We start from the raw sequence: 17620 nt of genomic DNA on the forward strand, positions 1-17620 counted from the left end.
TGTAAAATGAAGAGCCGATCTGAAAGTTCATCTCACTGTTGTACTGGATGCTAGGGCTGCTTTACGATAAAAGGCTTGGGATTCCTGTGCTCTGCAGCACCTGCAGCCTCCTCCTGTGAAGAATCTCTCATGTAAAACTAGCTGAGGTAATTCCAGTTTTGTGGAGAAGGGAGATTACAAAAAAACCAAACCAAAGCAAACCATTTTCTTACAGTGACTCTACTTTCTTTGAAGCGGGTTCCTCAAACTTACCTGGCTCACAGCTGATGTGGTGGGGATCAACACTAAACGCCGGAGCGTAACTGGCAGAACCCTTGCAGAGCGTTCACAAGGGTCCTGCTGTGCTCCCGCTGAAGACAACTCTGATTTTAGAAACAAAAGTTGGGCCATAACTGAATGCAATGTCTCACTCTATCCTCTTTAAGAAGTTATTCTACCTTCTCTCCCCACATAATCTCTCTATGGCTGGGTGCTTTATTAATATTTGCACTACCCTTAAGGAGATGGCACTGGATTGCTCTGCTTTAGGTGTTAACTGCACTTTCTTTTCCTCACAGACCTTTTCCAAAGCAAAGGAGGAGAAATCACTGTGCTAGAGCAGAGCGACTCAACTCCTGATGCTAATACTTTAATTCCATGGCCTGAGAAAATGTCTCTGCAAGCCAATACTCTTGTGTATAATACATTTATATACCTTGCACACATGCACTCTGAATATATGTGTGCACGCATGTTTATTAATGACGGGGTATATAATTCACTTGGAAAATTTTCTTACATTAAATGGCAGCTTTTAAGGAAAAAGTTGAATCACTTCTAGACCATCAGCTGTATCAGCAGCTGTCAAAAACGGTAATCTTGGCTCCAATCCAGTTACATGTTATACATTTTATTAGTAACATATAATGGTAAGGAACGATGCCACCCACATATACACATAAGTACAATATTGCAATCAGAGAATATTCATAAGGATTTTTTAATTTTCTCTTGAAACAAAGAATAGGACACTAACAAAAATAAAATATTACAGCAAAAATCTTTGCTATCTTCATGAGAAGAACAAAGACGAGCAGTAAATAACATGGATCTTACATGGAAATACATTTCTCTTAGGAATATTTTTTGCTTAATTCATTCTAGTTCATGCATTAACATCACTTCTCCCTCTTCACAGACTTCAGACTGAATGGTGGTGGTGGGGAAATTACATGGGATACAATAATTTAGTTTGTGGTCTATGAATCATTAGTTGCCTATAACCCTTAAGAAAGTGGTACATACATGTAGTGAAAGACAGCAACCGAAAAGGTCACGTTCCCATTCACGCAGGAAAACTCATGAGTTCACAGAATGGAAAATGAAAGCAATAAATGCTTATAGCTTAACCCAACTTCACTTGGTTGTAGATGCACAAGATGGTCCAAAGATTTCTGAAAAAGCATTTTTTCATTAGGCAACATGGGCTGGCAGCTCTAATTACACACTCCAGTGATTGTCTCCGAAACAACAGACTGTCTTGAACAAAAAGTGACCAAGAAGATGAAGTTAGGAAAGCCCTATTAACCTGCAATGATTCATATGGATTCTTCCTGTTGTCCCATATGAATACAACCTCTTCCCTTGTTCTTTCTTCCTCGTAAAACATGAGTGGTCAGCAACAGAAGGAGATGTTATTAAAGACAAGCACCCATCTACAAAATAAATGCTCTGAAGGACTTATCTACCAAGCTGAAGAAGAAAGCTCCTGATTGCAGCAATTCCAGACTATACCTTACAGGTCTGATATTTTCACACCCAGCCAACAGAAATGAGGGGTTTAAGGCCATGTTAGGAATCCTAAATAAAAATGGGTCAACGTTGTCTGGGTGTCTCCCACTGAAGTTAGCAAAAGTTTAACATGGCCTGGAAGAAACAAAAGAACGATAGAGTTATTTTAAAAGCTAATCTCTGAATCTTGTAGCTGAAAGTTCGCAATTACACGCCCTGGTGGGCCCCTGGGAACTTGGGGGCAGCCCCCCTGCTTACGCTCACCGTTACATGCGTTCTCTCGCACCCTCTAGAATTCTCTCGAAGCACTTAAAAGCAAAGCATATTGAAAAGCAAAAGCTGACGCACAGGATTGGGATGCCTCTGCTCACTTGGTTTCCCAGTCCATCCTCTTATAGTTGACATGTAATTCCATTCATTAAACGATTACCTCTTTAAGCAGTTACAATTTTTAGCCTCTACTCTTACTGGAGGGCTGAGCCAGAATCTCAAGGTTAAGAGAGTCAGAAACCCTATTTCCAGTTCCAGATGGATGTTTGATTGGGTGGATGTTGTTTGTTTAAAAATAAAAATTAAAAGCAAAAAGGCCAAAGCCCCAACTACCCCAAACTTCCTTCTGCCATGAGCTAGAACCTGTTTCTTGACAGACAGATGATACGATTATTGCATAAAATACTGGTTTGTTCTTTATTTGCTCTTTATTTTGCGGCTGAGCCTTTTATTTAAATACTTTACCGTTGCCTGGAAATAGCTCACAGGTTTCCAACTTTCAAGCTCCTTTTAGAGACAGAGAATTAAATCCAGGATGTAATTAAGCCTTCATTATTAGGAATATTTTCTTTTCAGGGACCCAGCAGGGTTTCCAGCATGCCAAGATCTTGTCTGGACCTTTTCAGAGGGTAGCCAAGATTAAAAAAAAAAAAAACAACAACACACCACAAGGAGCCAGAAAGGCTACATTTTTTTCAACAATCAGCTGAACATAACTAAAGAAACTGGAAACTAGTAGCGAAGAAAGGAATTAAAAAATAAATTTTAAAAAGGAAGACAAAAGCTCAATCTTTGAATTTGACCAGTGTGTACTGGACATTTCGGAAAGCATCCTGGATACTGCCAAAGACTTTCTACTGGACATTTGAAAACAACTCCCCAAAACTGCAAAGATATTATCTTGGTAAGATTTTGCAACAGCAGAAGTACAAACCAACCAGGGGCCATGAACACAAATATTTACTGAATCTGTACCTTGCAAAGAAGGTATATATTTTGGCACACATTATTACCATTTTTCCAAAAGGAAAAGCCACCCACAGATATCAAAAGGCAAGAACTTTCACTCTGCTCACTCAGGCTGAAAACGTGTACATCCCTTGATGGGGCAGCTTATATCACAGCAAGTCATTAAATGTAAAGAACTGACATAATGAAAGTTTCTCTGCTTCCACTCCTATGCTCTTGCCTGCCGTCTGAATATCTATGAGTTACTTTTCCTATCTTCAGCTACCTCACCAGAGCACTCTTCTCATAGAGCTCGCCTCTGCAGGAGCAGCAAGGTGTGCCCATTTTCTCTCTAGCGCTGGACCTGGCAGAGAGACACACACCCTTTTTGGAAAGGCGAGTGTTCCAAGCATGCCTAGCTTCTTCTGGTATGTATACTGCCGTTCGCTCTTCCCACGTCTGAAGCATTTATCATACAAAACGTTAAATCAAGATCATCAAGTTTAGAGAGCTAAGTTTACAGGGTCCTTTTTACATAACAGGATTCTCTAAATTTACAGTGAAACAAGAAAAAGAAAAGCATTTAACGATACTTATCATACTGAAAGACTATCTTGGAGTTAAAAAGTTCCCCATACCCAACTGTAACAATCCATGGAAAACTTTGAGTAGGATTCCACCTTCTGGACAGCACTACATCTGTGGGAACTCAAAGAGACGGCATCATTGATGGTACTGAACCTGCAGGCTGAACTTAAAGGCTGCTAAAGCTTAAACGTTTGCAAAAAGTCTGCTAACTCAGGTCTGACTTTTTCAGTAATAGTAGTGCCTCAGTATTATTGTAGTGCTATCAATTCTGTAGGCGTGTAGAGAGAGCACAAGGTAGAGTATTTTCAGCAGCACTGCAGCGAGAAATCCACATACCAAATTCAGATAAATGTAATAACACAAGATGAATGTTAATGAAGTCTGCTCCTTTTGTAGGTAAGACGCATGATATGAACAGCAAATATTTCATCAAAGTGAAACATCACTATTTTCCTTTCAGTCATCCTTACAGCTTTTAACAAACTGCAAGAGACACAATTTAAGTTATACAAGCACAAAAATCTCACGAGACAAATGATACAATTCATAACGCAGAGAAATAAATGCAAAAAAGGACAGAACACATTTTCTGATACTCCACAAATATTCAGAGGAGGTTTAACACAAAAACCAGAATTTCTTCAGCAGCACTGATTAAACTCAAGATGAGGCAAGGGTCTTCTTTACAAAGTAAAGGCACCAGCGCTTTGTAAACACGTACTCCTCTCACTTTTAACTGAGAAAGCACTCAAAATATTCCGTGGAGGCAACCTGTGCAGCAGCGTTCCATTGCCTATAAATACTTCACAGTAGAGATATCAAAGGCCTTTCTCCTCCTTTTTACTGTATTTAATAAGGAATGTTTTTTCTTCAATTTATCTAGCAAGAAACTCTTTAAATCTCCCCAGAAATGTTAAAAAGAATCTATAAGACAGTGTTTTCTCTTATCTGCCCTCTGGTGTCTATCAAGAAGTTTCAAGGCAAAAGAAATATCAGATGGCAGTATGAAACACACGTTTACAGTCATCTCTTGTTTTCAGTATTGTGCTATAGACAGTTCCCCAGAAGGAACCGTTGGCTTCTATTAAAAATACGGATACATTTTAAAAAAAGGAACTTGTGAACATCCTCCAGCTGTGCAGCTACCTACTCTCTGACTTTTCAAATGCACTAGCAAAGACTGAACAACAAATTAACTACCTCTCAATTCTTTGGGGAAAAGAAGATTACACACTTCTGATCATGATGACTGTACTTCAAGATTCCAGATTTTTTCAAGTATGCATCCTGAATGTACATGTCTCCCTAGCATGGAGACTATTCACACAGTTTGTTACTAATGAAACCGCAAAACTTGAAAACTGTTAAAATAAATATTCCATACAAAGGTGAACTGCTTGCATCTTGGGCAAAATGAACTCAGCATCTTCATAGTTTCCACTACACAACTATCACCAATATCACCAAACACATTTTACTACCCATACACACAAATCCAGTGATTACACTAATTAATACTGTTCAGTATCCAACCAAACTTGTGCATTTCTAAGTCATCTTCTTTCAGTTTTATAAAGCCGACTGAATTTTTAATGTAGTACTTTCAGGTTCTACAGGACTCTCAACTGGTACCTGGAAAGTGGGGGAAAAAAAAGCAGAAATTAAGCTGTTATACAGCAGAAGCTATTCCTAACCTCACTATTCTTGGGTAATTATTAGGTTGGACTCCAATAGTATATGCAGTTAATTAGCCAAATTAGCAACTTTTAGAAAGCCCTATTTTCCCTTCTCTCCGTAATAAAAAAAAAAAAAATAGAATTGACCTTCTTAATATAACTCTCAAGTATGTATTTACAGCATATAGATATTTATCACATGGAGATTAACTCTCAGGTTTTTTTCTCCACTACGTTTAAATACAGTAGAACCTTGATAATCAGGGTTTGGAATCAAAGTGCTATTGCACCTTATTAACACAGGCAGCTCTCGATTATTTATGGTAACATCAAGGTGAGGACTCCAGGCTTTTGTTATATCCTGGCTAACATGAAAGAAGTTGTGCGACAATCTAGGCTCATTAATAAGGCGATAACGGAAAACAGAACAGTCATGGACCACTGCCAATAGTCAGCATGTACACCCCCAGAGACAGCGCCGACCCAGGCTGGTAAACCCACAGGATGCCATACGGGGCACACACAGCTGCACGGGTTTCAGGTTCACATTAGCTCATATAGCACCAGCTTGGAAGTTTCTCAACCTTATGCAGACACTAATAGCGTGCACCCAATCGCAGATGATCAAAAGCTGCTATATATGCAAGACACCTAGACATACAAAGAAGCATGACAGAGGATTGTGCAACATCTGACTCCAAAAAGCTGTTTCGTTATCTCGAGCCAAATGATCAAAAAACCCACAGCACTGAAAAAAGTTTCCAGTGTCAGCCTTATTTCTATTAGTAACTGTGATAATTTGGAAAAGCTGCTGAAACATGGTCTTGGGACCTCCTGAACAGCAGGAAGTGCTATGCTCGCTCTTCGTGTAAATTGAGATGGTGCTCAGCAGAAGGACCCAGCTCTTCCCGCAGCACAGGACAGAAACTGCAGCGTGACTTCTGTTCATAAGCCACTGACCACTTAGAGGGACTGCAGGCATTTTAAATAAAATATGTAGTCTATAGCACAGCACCTCCTAACCTAATACACGAAAAGGCTTCACAATTTACAGTGCTACCCGCAAATATGAAAAAGCACGATTCAAGGCATAAAATCAGAGATTAATATTAGCCACTTAAAATTCAGGAAAACGTGAGAGCAGAAGGTCTTTTATTTTTTTCATGGGAGCTAAGGGGAGAAACAGACATCTCAGGGCAGCATCCCATGTGGCTCTGTTCTTCCAAAACAGCACGGAAACAGTCATATTATAAGTTTTTGTCAATTACTTTTTTGCTGTTAATATTATTATGCCAATAGAAGCCAAGCATTCAAGTACAGTAATACAATCACAGTAAAAGAGTCACCACTTACAGCTTTAACATCCAAATTCATAATCCCTGAATTCACATTGTGTCTTCGCAAATCTGATTTTATTAATGCTGAAACAAAAAATAAAGAGAAAGCTGGTTCACAACTTTGCAATGACATGCATTTCAAGGGAAATGTTTGTACAGTGCAAGCACAGGGAAGCTGCTTTCAGCACATATTCAAAACACCTGTACTCACTCTTTTGCGATTTGAACTTATTGACAAATTGAACTTGCTCCTTACAAAATACACACCGAAAATTACAATAAAAGTTTTTAAACCATGAGTACTTAAAGCAAAGCTTGATGGCTTTAGCACTTTCAGCACATTTGTAAGTAGCAGCATGTGTAAGTCACTGGTACAGTTCAGGAATACATCAGCAGTTTCTTGCATTTGGAAAACCACAAACTGTCTCCATTTATGTATTTGCTTACGTTTACTATCCTACTCTGGAGACAGACATCTGCCTCAAATTCAAGACATGATTCAAGAAATGGGTGACAGATGGCTGTCCATATATTAGCAACATCATCTTTAAAACAAAGGGTGTGCGAACAGCAAGTATTTAAAGTGAAAAGCGAAGCAAAAAAAAACCCCAAACGCTGCACTTATAATTTCTGTCAGCCCAGACAGGAAATCACATATTTAAATCCTAGATGTCTGAGACATCTAAAAACTACCCTGAAATTCACTATCTCAAAAAAACCTACACATTTCTACATTAAAGAAAAATCATTACTTACATTTCTGATTAATTACCTGTTAGAATAATGCCCACAAAAATCCAAGCACAAAGAAAAAGGTTTCCTGCACGAGGACTGTAGTCTGTTGTGAGTTTTCCTTGAACAAGTGTAAAGACAATTCCAAATATCTATAAACAAACAAGTTACTTCATCAGGATGGCATAGAAAAGAGTCATTGCTTCAGGTCACATCTTATAGAAACCAAATTAAAAAAAAATTAAGACTACAGCAACACAACAGAGACTTAGCAGCCAAGTCTAAGAAAGCCTTCTTAGATTTGAGCAGAGTGGCTTTTCTGAATATTATTTCACTTCAAGAAACAAAATTATATAACCTGTGCTGATGCATTAAGGAGTCCTGAGGAAGTGCCTTCAGACTCTGGGTATGTAATTTCCACAGCAAATTCAAACCCAAGTGGAAGATAGCCAGTCATGAAGAACCTGTTGAAGAGGAGAGTAAGAGGATGACAGGTGTGGCCTTCATCTATTACTACAGCTAAGAAAATCAAACATAAACATGTGGTGTTATGAATTAGCTGGTGTTCTGAACTGTCTGTTTTCAAGACCTAACATGATTCAATACTTGCTTTGCCTGCTTCATTCCCCCAACTTCATCCAACAATTTTAGCCATACATCTCTCTTTTTAGGACAAAATGTTTTAACATACTTGTCCTGTTTCCCATAACCACCTGCTCTCCACTCCATACATACGAAACAAACTTCTCTGACCAGTCCACAAGCCACTCCATAATTGAAGCCAATTACTTTAAAATGAAAGACATACATGAACATCATCATCTGATCAGCCCAAACACCCATGCTGGAGGACAAAAAGAGACCTTCAGTAGGGAGTGAGGCTGGACACTGGAAGGTCTGCTAGAAGCTGCTGTGGAAGAAGCTGAGGGGACCGACGGCTGACAGGAGGAGCAGGGGCTTAATGCAGTTGAGGTTGGTAGATTGGTTTTTAAACTGAAACTCACAGGACATTTCTGACTCTACCTTGTAGACTGCTGTGGCTGGATACAGCACTACTCCCTCAGCACCTTTTGGGACTTGTAGATTATGTGTCTATGAGAAGTGCTCATGCTCTTCTGAGCGAACAACGCACCCAGCACATTGCTTGGGCTATTAAAATATAGATTAATCAAAATGCACAGAAGCCAGTCTTCCTAGATTTGCGCAGTTAAACTCTAACCACTTATCCACTGGTGAACAGAAAGATTCAACTTTACTGCAGACAGCTTTTAGAATTGGAACCAAACAGATTGACCACGTACAGACTTCTGTTAGGTCCATAAAAATGTTAAATGAAATTAACTGAAAAGTGAGTTACTTTAGATTTATTCTGATGTAACAGAAGGTGAAACCCTAGTAAACCCTATTTGTACTGTGCACTATAGGCATAGGTTGAGAGCATAGTGACAGAATATACAGTAGAATCCTTTAGTTAAAAGTTAAATATTGTGTCTGAACAGAAGTGCAGTAAGTCTTCCAGTCCTCTTTAATTGCTCACCCAAGCACTCCTCCAGTCACGAATACTACTATAAGGTATCCGAGGTCCAGAGTGAAAGTAAATACCAGCAACCCAATGAAAGAGAGTATGTAAACAATCAAAGTAGTTTGCCTGCAACCCAACAGAAAAAAAAAAGAAAATTAACATTGTTAACATAAGGTCACAGCACATTGCTGAAGAATGGAAAAGTAACATAAACATTACTTACTCTCTAACAACTGACATTCTACACCTATAAAAATTGCTTCATGTAATTCTGACTCAAATATATCATGCAATGAGAACGTATCCCTTCCCAAACTCTTCACTGCCTTGGTTATATGGCTGCTTCACTCAAGACTAAAAAGACTTACTCAGACTCTCAAAGAGTGGACAATCACAGCAAATACTATTACCTTAAGCCTGTTCTAGTTCTCCACTATGTTGTGCCTCTTGGCCATTCTGCAGCACTGCCCATTATACAATACATCAATACATGAGCAGCCAAATCGAACACTATTAGCAATAAAGTCAGCCTAAGAGGCAAGTCAAACAAATCTCATTACAACGTTCTATTTATTTTAAATCTGGAATAAGGGATGTCATCCAAAATATTAAAGCACGTATCGCTTACTTATAAGCCAAAACACATGCAGAAAGCAAGCCAATCTACAGCATTAACATCCATTAGGTTTCTAGAGCTCTTGCACGTAATGTACTAAGAGTCACGGGGGAGAACTACTCCACCGCAAGCAGCGCATCCGGGCACGGCTCACTCCTGGCGGGCACCGCACCATGGGTGATGGACCCGGGAGCTCCTACCCCAGAACAGACTTCTGCTCCATGGTCACCCCCTGAATTAAAGCAACTGTTATGCTTACTAATAGGACCAGGAATAGTATGAAAAAAATGAGAATTCATCAACTGTCCATTTTACAAAACGATGCAGAGGTTTTGAGCCTTTATGCATTGGGCCACCTGGCCACTGTATGTAGGACATACAGTGCTTCCCTTGTTAGCCTTACACTCCTGAAGAAACAGGAGTAGATGGAAAACCCCTTGCATCTTTGCATTCTCCTCTGTCATTTCTTTTGGCCAAGAGCGAGTAAGAGTCTCAAGCTTTTGCTGTAGCCTCAGAAACTAGTCTCCATCAAGGCCACTAAAAGATCAGGGATGAACTGCATTTTATCATCAGTTCACTTCAGCCCTTACATTGCAGTATTTTTCTAATGCAATTGCACTGCTCTCCTACCCTTAACCCCATACATGCCTACCCACACTTACTTGTATGTTTTAGTGTAATCCAGCCACAAACCACAAATAATCGAACCCACCATTCCTGCCACCACCAGTGTCAAGCCAATTCTCCCAGCGTTCACTTCTTCTCCCTTTCAACAAATATTTATATGGTGCTCATTAATAACTTGCTTCCACTCAGAGTCAAGTTCAGACCTCTTGGCAGACATAAGCGCAAACAAACATTCCTATGACTCCCATAGCTGTATGGTGCAAGAAACTGTAGGGGGGGGTATAAAGGAAACCAAACGTCTGAGCACACATAGCACCTACATAATAATAAATAAATAATAATAATTGCATCACCTCTGCAAATGTACAGTTAAAAAAAAATTACAAAGAATACCCAAGAAACTTACCTCATAATGAGTTACTATCATCTGGTTTAGTAACGTGGAGACAGAATAAAATGCCCCAGTCATAATACCTGCAGTACCAAAAGAAAAGCTTCAGTCATTCCAGATGTAGCCACGGAGATCTGCTACCCTAAAGAGTTAACCTTCTGATATATAAGATTCACATCAGAGGCAAAACCTTTTATCTGCCAGGTAAAATCTCTTCGCCAGACCTACAAATGGTATTTTGCATCCTGCCAGATTTTCCAGCACTGGCTGCTGAGTAAGTAAAAGTTTGACACTCCCTCCCCCATAAAAAACTACCCCCACAACTAAAACTCAGCGTGCTTTCAGCACACATTTGAACTGTTCTGCCAGACTACAGCCAGACAGCACCACTTACCGTAACTGATCAGCAAAAGTACAAAGGGAATATTTTTGAACAAGTTGATAATCGACTGCTTGTAGGAGTAATCCTCGGGAGGCATAGTTTGCAGGACTGCTTGAGAGTGACTAGGAGGGTATTTGGGCTTTTCTTCAAACACTGGGGAAAAAGAAGAAGGAACAATTTTGATTTGTCTTTACCAGACTAATGCTTTTTCTTTTTGAAGTGTTTCGGTCGGATGAATTTCAGAAGACTAACTTGTGGTTTTTAACATTTCCATGAAAAAAATATTCTAGATTTTCTCATGGAAGAATCAAGTCACAGCCACAAAGGATGGGCTAATTATTTGGTCACATCTGATTGCTACCAACGTATGGTCAAAGACAGACTTCATCTGCAAGGTGTCTAGACCTTTGTATCTGAATTGTAAGATTAACAGAGAGAATTCACATTGTATCATCACGTCCTTGTAGCAAAAAGCCTAAGTGAATTAAATACTCTGAGAGAGGTCAACCCACGTGAAGCATGACATACAGTAAACTGGCTGTCGCTTAACCCTGGTGCAACTGGTAAGCGAACACAAGTAAATTGGAGAAAATATAACCTCAACTACTTCGAGCAAAATCAGATGCTTTAAGTGAGATGTTGTAAACACTCCCTATGCTCACCATTGAAATTACAAGAACGGAACACTTACCAACACCTGTTAAGAAGAACAAAAGTGTGGACACCATCGCTGTTCCGTAGAACATGATGCTGATGTTATGTGCCATTAGATTGATATCGTTAGGTGTATTTGGAACCAAAACAGGTGGCAACAAAAAGCCAATTGCAGTGCCAAGCTGTAAAGCAAGAAAAGAAAACCAAAAATCACTTCTGTGAACATAAAAATTAACAGAAGCAAAAAGCCTTACCAGGTAGAACTCAGAATTTATATCATAATAAGTATTAATAAAACTATGAAGGAAAAGTGTTCCTTTAGTATCACACTTCTGAGCCATTTGCTCCCAATGACATTTCACAACCAGGCCTTCCATAATTCAGGTTATGGAAGGTTGTAACCTTTTCATTTCCAAATTCAACTACAATACCACACCTAGTATATAGCACATTTAACAACCAAGCATTAAGGAAGGTTTTTTTTGCAGAAGAATCTTTCACAGGAAAATACTGTGCATGCACATGTATTTGTCTCAGTCATCCTGCAGCTGAAGACCTAGAGATGACAGAAGACTCCAGCTACTCCTGTAAAAGCACTCTTCTCTTCTTCTCGATCAAAATGCTCCACTTGATGTCACGATCCTGCCACTACAGTAACAAAGACTGACATGCAAGGTTTACTGCAGAACTGACCGAGCAGAGAAGAGCAAGAGAAAAGGAGCGTCCTTATTAAGAAACACAAAACCAAAACGTATATCTGCAATTGTTGCTAATGAAATAAAGAAAAATCACAAAATAAAGTAGTAGTGGGTTTGTATCTGGAGTCAATTCCAACATAGCAACTGATTTTATATAAAAAAAGAGACAAAAAACAAGGAGTGAAATTTCGGGTATAAAGCATTTTAAAACATGAAGGAACAACAGTCTTCGATTACTCTCCAATTTCTCTCCATTGCTCCTCCAAAACTAAACTGCATTTTAAAGTGTTAGAACAATTTTTTTTTTTTTTAACTAAAAAACCCTGTCTCTATTTCAGGTAAAAAAAAATAAATAAAAAAGAGCACTAGAGAATGCTAGAGTAGCAAGTCCAACACTCGGAAAGTACTCAAATGAAAGGTGTGCCAATGTGCTTACAAAGCACCCTTTGTGCATATGCCCGATGAGGGTTTTGCTGCTTCTTTTTCGACCAGACCATCAGATTTACACAGTATCCAGTGCCCACCTGAAGAATTTGTTTCTTTTTATCCTCACCCGTCAGTATACGAATCCTACAAACATTAACTGAGCACACAATCACTCTTTTTCTTAAGGTATGTTTTTTCCTTCCCCAATGTGAGCCAATACAGTACCTACAATACTGCAAGAAAGTCAAGTGATACCATTTTTCAACTTTTACATCTAGAGAGGTTAAGGCCAGAAGGATCGAGAGTTCCAGTGAGTCTGGTGTGGCCAGTTTAAGATGATAAACACTTGTGGAAATCTGGCACTCCTAACAACCCTTGACAGGTATATCGCTGCATTCCCAGTGATTTGTGTTTTAACTGCAAATGATCAGCATCTCAAGAGATAATGGGTGCAATCAGATTCTTGATAACTACTCTGTCCCTCCCCTGCCTACGGTCCCCAGCCCTGCTTGCTGTAGCTCTGAAGCTATGCAAAATATCTGATAAGAAATCAGATGACCTACAGCCCAGTTGGTTATAGCAACCCGATTCTGTTACATAGTTCACCTTGTGCAACTAAACAAGTACAGTGAGACTGTACTGTAATGCATATGCAGAAGTGAACTGCATTGGGATATACAGACAACATTACTTCTGACTTCCAAGTGTCTAATTTGTCATTTTACTACTCTTTCATTCCAGCTTTTCAGAGGTTTGGTTTTGGGTTTTTTTTTTTTTAAGAAAGCAAAAATTGAGGACAGAGAAATTCTATTGTTTGACACCGTATCAGTCTTCATGGGTCACAAGCAGAACTGGGATCCTAAGACCTATGCAGCACACAGCTCTGAGCCAGCGGGGTACAGCATAGCTGCAGAACAAGCCGTTATCCTCTGCGCAGGACTGCCAGAGGGAGACGACGCACGCTTTGTGCGTTTCACAGGTATCTCCCAGGTAGCAGAGGACCATCAAGCACATCAGCACACTAAGATCAGTCCTGGCTTCTGCAGGGGAATAAGCTCCAGAAATACCTAAGTTCTTTTGTTCACACCTCTGCTCCCATTTTTGTTGTCCATCCTTCTCCTAGTTCCTATCCACAAAATCCCTGCTCCTGTTCTTCCCCACTTCAACCCTCACATCTCAGCACCTGAGTGAAGCATCAGTTTCAGACTCCCAGGTGGATCCTTGGGACCGTACTGGAGAACTGAGACCCCAGCAACTCCTTGCTACTGGGAGGACTGGTGCATGTCAGGAATAGTGAAAATTTAGCTGTCGAAGACATCTTTAACCTGATTCCAGGAAGCAGATGCAAATTTTTTGCTCAAGTGCCAAAACAACCAACCAACCCACCCCCAAATCTTCAGTCCAAAAGGGACAGCTGACTTGTCCACTGGAAGACTTCAGTGCAAAAACTAAAAAAAAATTGTTTCAGAAAAGTATTGGGAAAACTGTAAACAGCCAGATATGAGATAATGAGCAACCCTAACTGTAAATATGTAACGCTAATATTACCGCTGTAATAATTCAAAGTGCACAAACATAAAATCATTAGACTCACATGAGGAAAAACAAATCCCCTGTTACCTTAATCAAACCGTACCTATGACCTCAGCCTGTGCCAGTGATGTTGATGGGAATCTTAATGTTTTGTTGCCACAAAAAAGCAGGGACAGTGGCAGGGGGCGAGAACAAGGCTATGGGAGGGAAAAAAAAAGATCAGCACCACATCACCACCCGTGCTTTCAGATACGCCTGTTACAGCTCTGTGAAACTGGCCAGGACCAGAGCGCTTGAGTAAATCAACAACTCGGTTACCAGCTCCGCACGGTGATGTGAACTATCACAGCATTACAGAAAACTTCATGAGTCACCAAGGCATGGACTACTGGCACTTAGTGACTCGAGGCCGTATTTTAAAAGCAAGAACTAATATATGTTGGCATTGGGGCTCTCCATGAAAGTTCAGGTACTTCACCCCCCTCCAGGTGGGAGTGGATTTGGTCAGAGGGATGATGCCAAATTCCAGAGACAAGATGCCAAACGCAAGAGGGAGAAAGCAGAGCAGGACAGCTTCTGAAAAGGGTCGTGACTGATGTACTCCAGGCAGCTGACAGAAGCGTGCAGGCTGCCACACGGCCAGGGTCCTGCAAAGCAAGGCTGGCCAGGGAGGGTGGGATGTAACATCACCCCCGCACCTGCCCCCGCTCCATCACTTTTCCTCTCCCCAACGCTGCCCCGTAACCATTTCTTGGAGAATGGTTTTTCCCACTTGAACGACTTATTTTTACATTGATGCCACGCCGAACTCTAAGGAGGCTCACTTCTCCAAAGCCTCCCTTGCCCCCCTCCGCCCGCCATCCCTACCTGGTTGCCCAGCACGGCCACGGCGCAGGCGGTGGAGACCTCGGTGGGGCCGAACCAGACGGAGGCGACGCGCGAGGGCAGCCCCAGGATGAAGACCTGGGCGACGGCGCAGACGGTCTGGGCCGCCAGGGTGAGGGGGTACCGGTCGGGGGCCAGGCTGGCACACTTGAGCCAGGCGCCCAGGCCGTTGAGGCCGGCGCCCAGCAGGGCGGTGAGGCGCAGGCCACGGGTGTCCAGCAGCCAGGTGGCGGGCAGGATCAGCGGCACGTAGGCCAACATGTAGACCATGGAGAGCCAGTCTATCTGCGTGAAGGAGACGCCGTAGAAGCCGGCGAAGACGTTGCTGAGGATGCTGTACTGGATCCACTGGAAAGCGTTCACCAGCGAGTAGCAGCTGAAGACGGCCAGCACCGCCAGCCGCCGCCGCGACAGGCGCGGCTCCACCCGCCCGCCGCCCGCCGCCAGCATGGCCTCGGCCTCGGCCTCGGCCGCCGCCGCCCGCTCCCCGCCGCCCGCCGAGGCCAGCCGCCCGCCGTCCGCCGCCTCCTTGCCGGGGAGGAAGCCGTTGCAGCGCTGCAGGGGGGGCACGGCGGCGGCCGCCGGCATCTCCCCGCTCTCTCCCTCCTCCGCCTCCTCCTCCTCCTCGCCGCCGTCCTCCACCATCTCGGCCGTCTCCCCACCCAGCTTCCCCGCTGGTAGCGGCGGCGGGCGCAGCCCGGCTCTGCCTGCCAAGGTCACCCGGCTCCGGCTCCGGCTCCGGCTCCGGCTCCGCCGCCGGGACCACGCCGCCGCCCCCAGCTCGGCCCGGCGCACGGCGGGCCCCGCGGGCCGGGGCGGGGAGGGGCGGGGCGGGGAGCGGAGGCGGCCTCGCGGCGGCGGGCGGGGCGGGAAAGGCCGGGGGCGGCGGTGAGAGGCCGCTGTTGCCGCCCTGGTTCTGGGAAGCCGTCGGGTGTGCGTCTGTGTATAGGTATTGCATATATAGTGCATATATACAGGCACACACACTTCTTACAGTCTTTTAAACTGAACCGATAAAGGCTGTCCGTGCAGGTGACTGAGAACCATACGGCGGCGGGAATGATGCAAATGATCCCCACGACATCCCCGAGGCAGGAGCAGCATAATCTCGTCATCATCTGCGATGGCGTTCTTGGCCGGTGTGCCCTGCGCGGTGACGGACCCGCGCTCGGCAGCTGGTCCCTCGCCTTCCTCCCGCTGGGCGCCGCGCCGGCCGCATCGGCTCTGCCACCGACACGCGGGCCGCACCGCTCCCCGCACGGCCAGGGAAAATCACTGGCCTTCCCCAGCCATAATAAGATTTATCCCTTCGCAGTGACGGTGCAGAGGAATGTACTGACGTGATAAGAGACAGAGGTGGAGGCCCGAATTGCGGCGGAGGGTGGCCAAGATGGGAGCCATCATGAGGGCGTGTGCATCCACCCCAGCCTTCGTTGCCTCCAGAGCCGCAGGCAAGGCATTCCTTGTTTCCACTCGACCTCTGCAATTTGATTTGACACATACCCCAGGAAACTGGCCGTCTGGCTCACGTGCGGAGGTGGTTAGATATGACTTCAGTAAGCAATCTTCCCTCACACCCTGCTCGGTACATGTCTGCACAGGAGCAGTGTCTGGCAGCCCATGTCATGGTTTGTTATTCTGCTGCTGCCGACACCGTACCCTAAAAAAAAAGACAGATTGTTCTCCAAAGAGCATTAGGAAAATGCAGAGATATTTAAGTTTGTTAACAACGTCAGAAGTATTTTACTGGCTTCTGTGGGAAATCATTTGGTGTGCATTCAGCAAATAACACACTGCACATTGTTCACGGATATGTCAGAGCCTAATCAGATCTGTGTCTGTATGGTAGTTCTCTCACTAAGTATGAGTTGGTATTTTACTCAAGATCAGATGATCTATGTAAGCCACAGTTCCTGATCTTATTTACAGCATGAATAATAATATGAACACATGCTTCAAAATATTAATTTGGCTATGTTTGCTTTTCCTGAGCACTTAACTGAGCAACGGTAGTGATGGTTGCGGGCACCATGGATTTCTAGAGACTACTGGAAGTGAATCCTGAATTTGCAGATCACAGGTGTGTGTCAGAAACCTGCTTTTCAAAAATAAAAAGTTACCCGTGTCAGATTCAAGCCCTTCTTGCCACTTTCATTCATACCAAGAAAAAGCCTGATCTATTTTTACTTTTCCTGTGTAAGATCAGATGCTGGGTAAATTCTTCTGAATTACTCTGCCTGACTTCACAGTTCACGTGCTACACGCTATAGCAACGAAGCCTTTTTTAAAACGGGATTTCAAAAGGAAGAAGTACAGTAGGAACTGAAACAAACATTATCAAAGCAACAGAATAGCCGGCTTTCACTTTAGGAATGTATGTCCGTGTTACACATTGGCAGAAATATGCTGAAAGCACACCTGAGACTCCGTCTATGCTAGTACTTCCAGCAGTGCCCGTTCATGGTCGCTGGGACCCAGTCATCCACACTGCTGAACTGCTACAGCAATTCCTGGCGCAGGCTGTGGGTTGGCCTTGGGGCCAGGGAAAAGACCATGACACTCTGG

The 17620-nt window shown here is 43.0% G+C and overlaps 1 protein-coding gene across 1 annotated transcript; it reads right to left on the reverse strand.

Moving 5' to 3' along the window:
- Positions 1-960: 960 nt before the first annotated feature.
- Positions 961-15700, reverse strand: FLVCR1 (FLVCR choline and heme transporter 1). The gene is made up of 10 exons (XM_009473017.2): positions 15038-15700; positions 11551-11695; positions 10872-11012; positions 10493-10560; positions 10122-10225; positions 8859-8969; positions 7680-7785; positions 7362-7473; positions 6606-6673; positions 961-5208 (listed from the first exon to the last, which is right to left on the reverse strand). Exons 1-10 carry the CDS (start codon positions 15698-15700, stop codon positions 5146-5148), a joined length of 1581 nt encoding a protein of 526 aa, XP_009471292.2. The 3' UTR covers positions 961-5145.
- Between the last annotated feature and the right edge of the window lie 1920 nt (positions 15701-17620).

The sequence above is a fragment of the Nipponia nippon genome, unplaced genomic scaffold (genome assembly GCF_047370975.1).
Source record: "Nipponia nippon isolate SJK-2023a ecotype South Korea unplaced genomic scaffold, ASM4737097v1 scaffold_4, whole genome shotgun sequence".
NCBI classification, from domain to species: Eukaryota; Metazoa; Chordata; class Aves; order Pelecaniformes; family Threskiornithidae; genus Nipponia; species Nipponia nippon.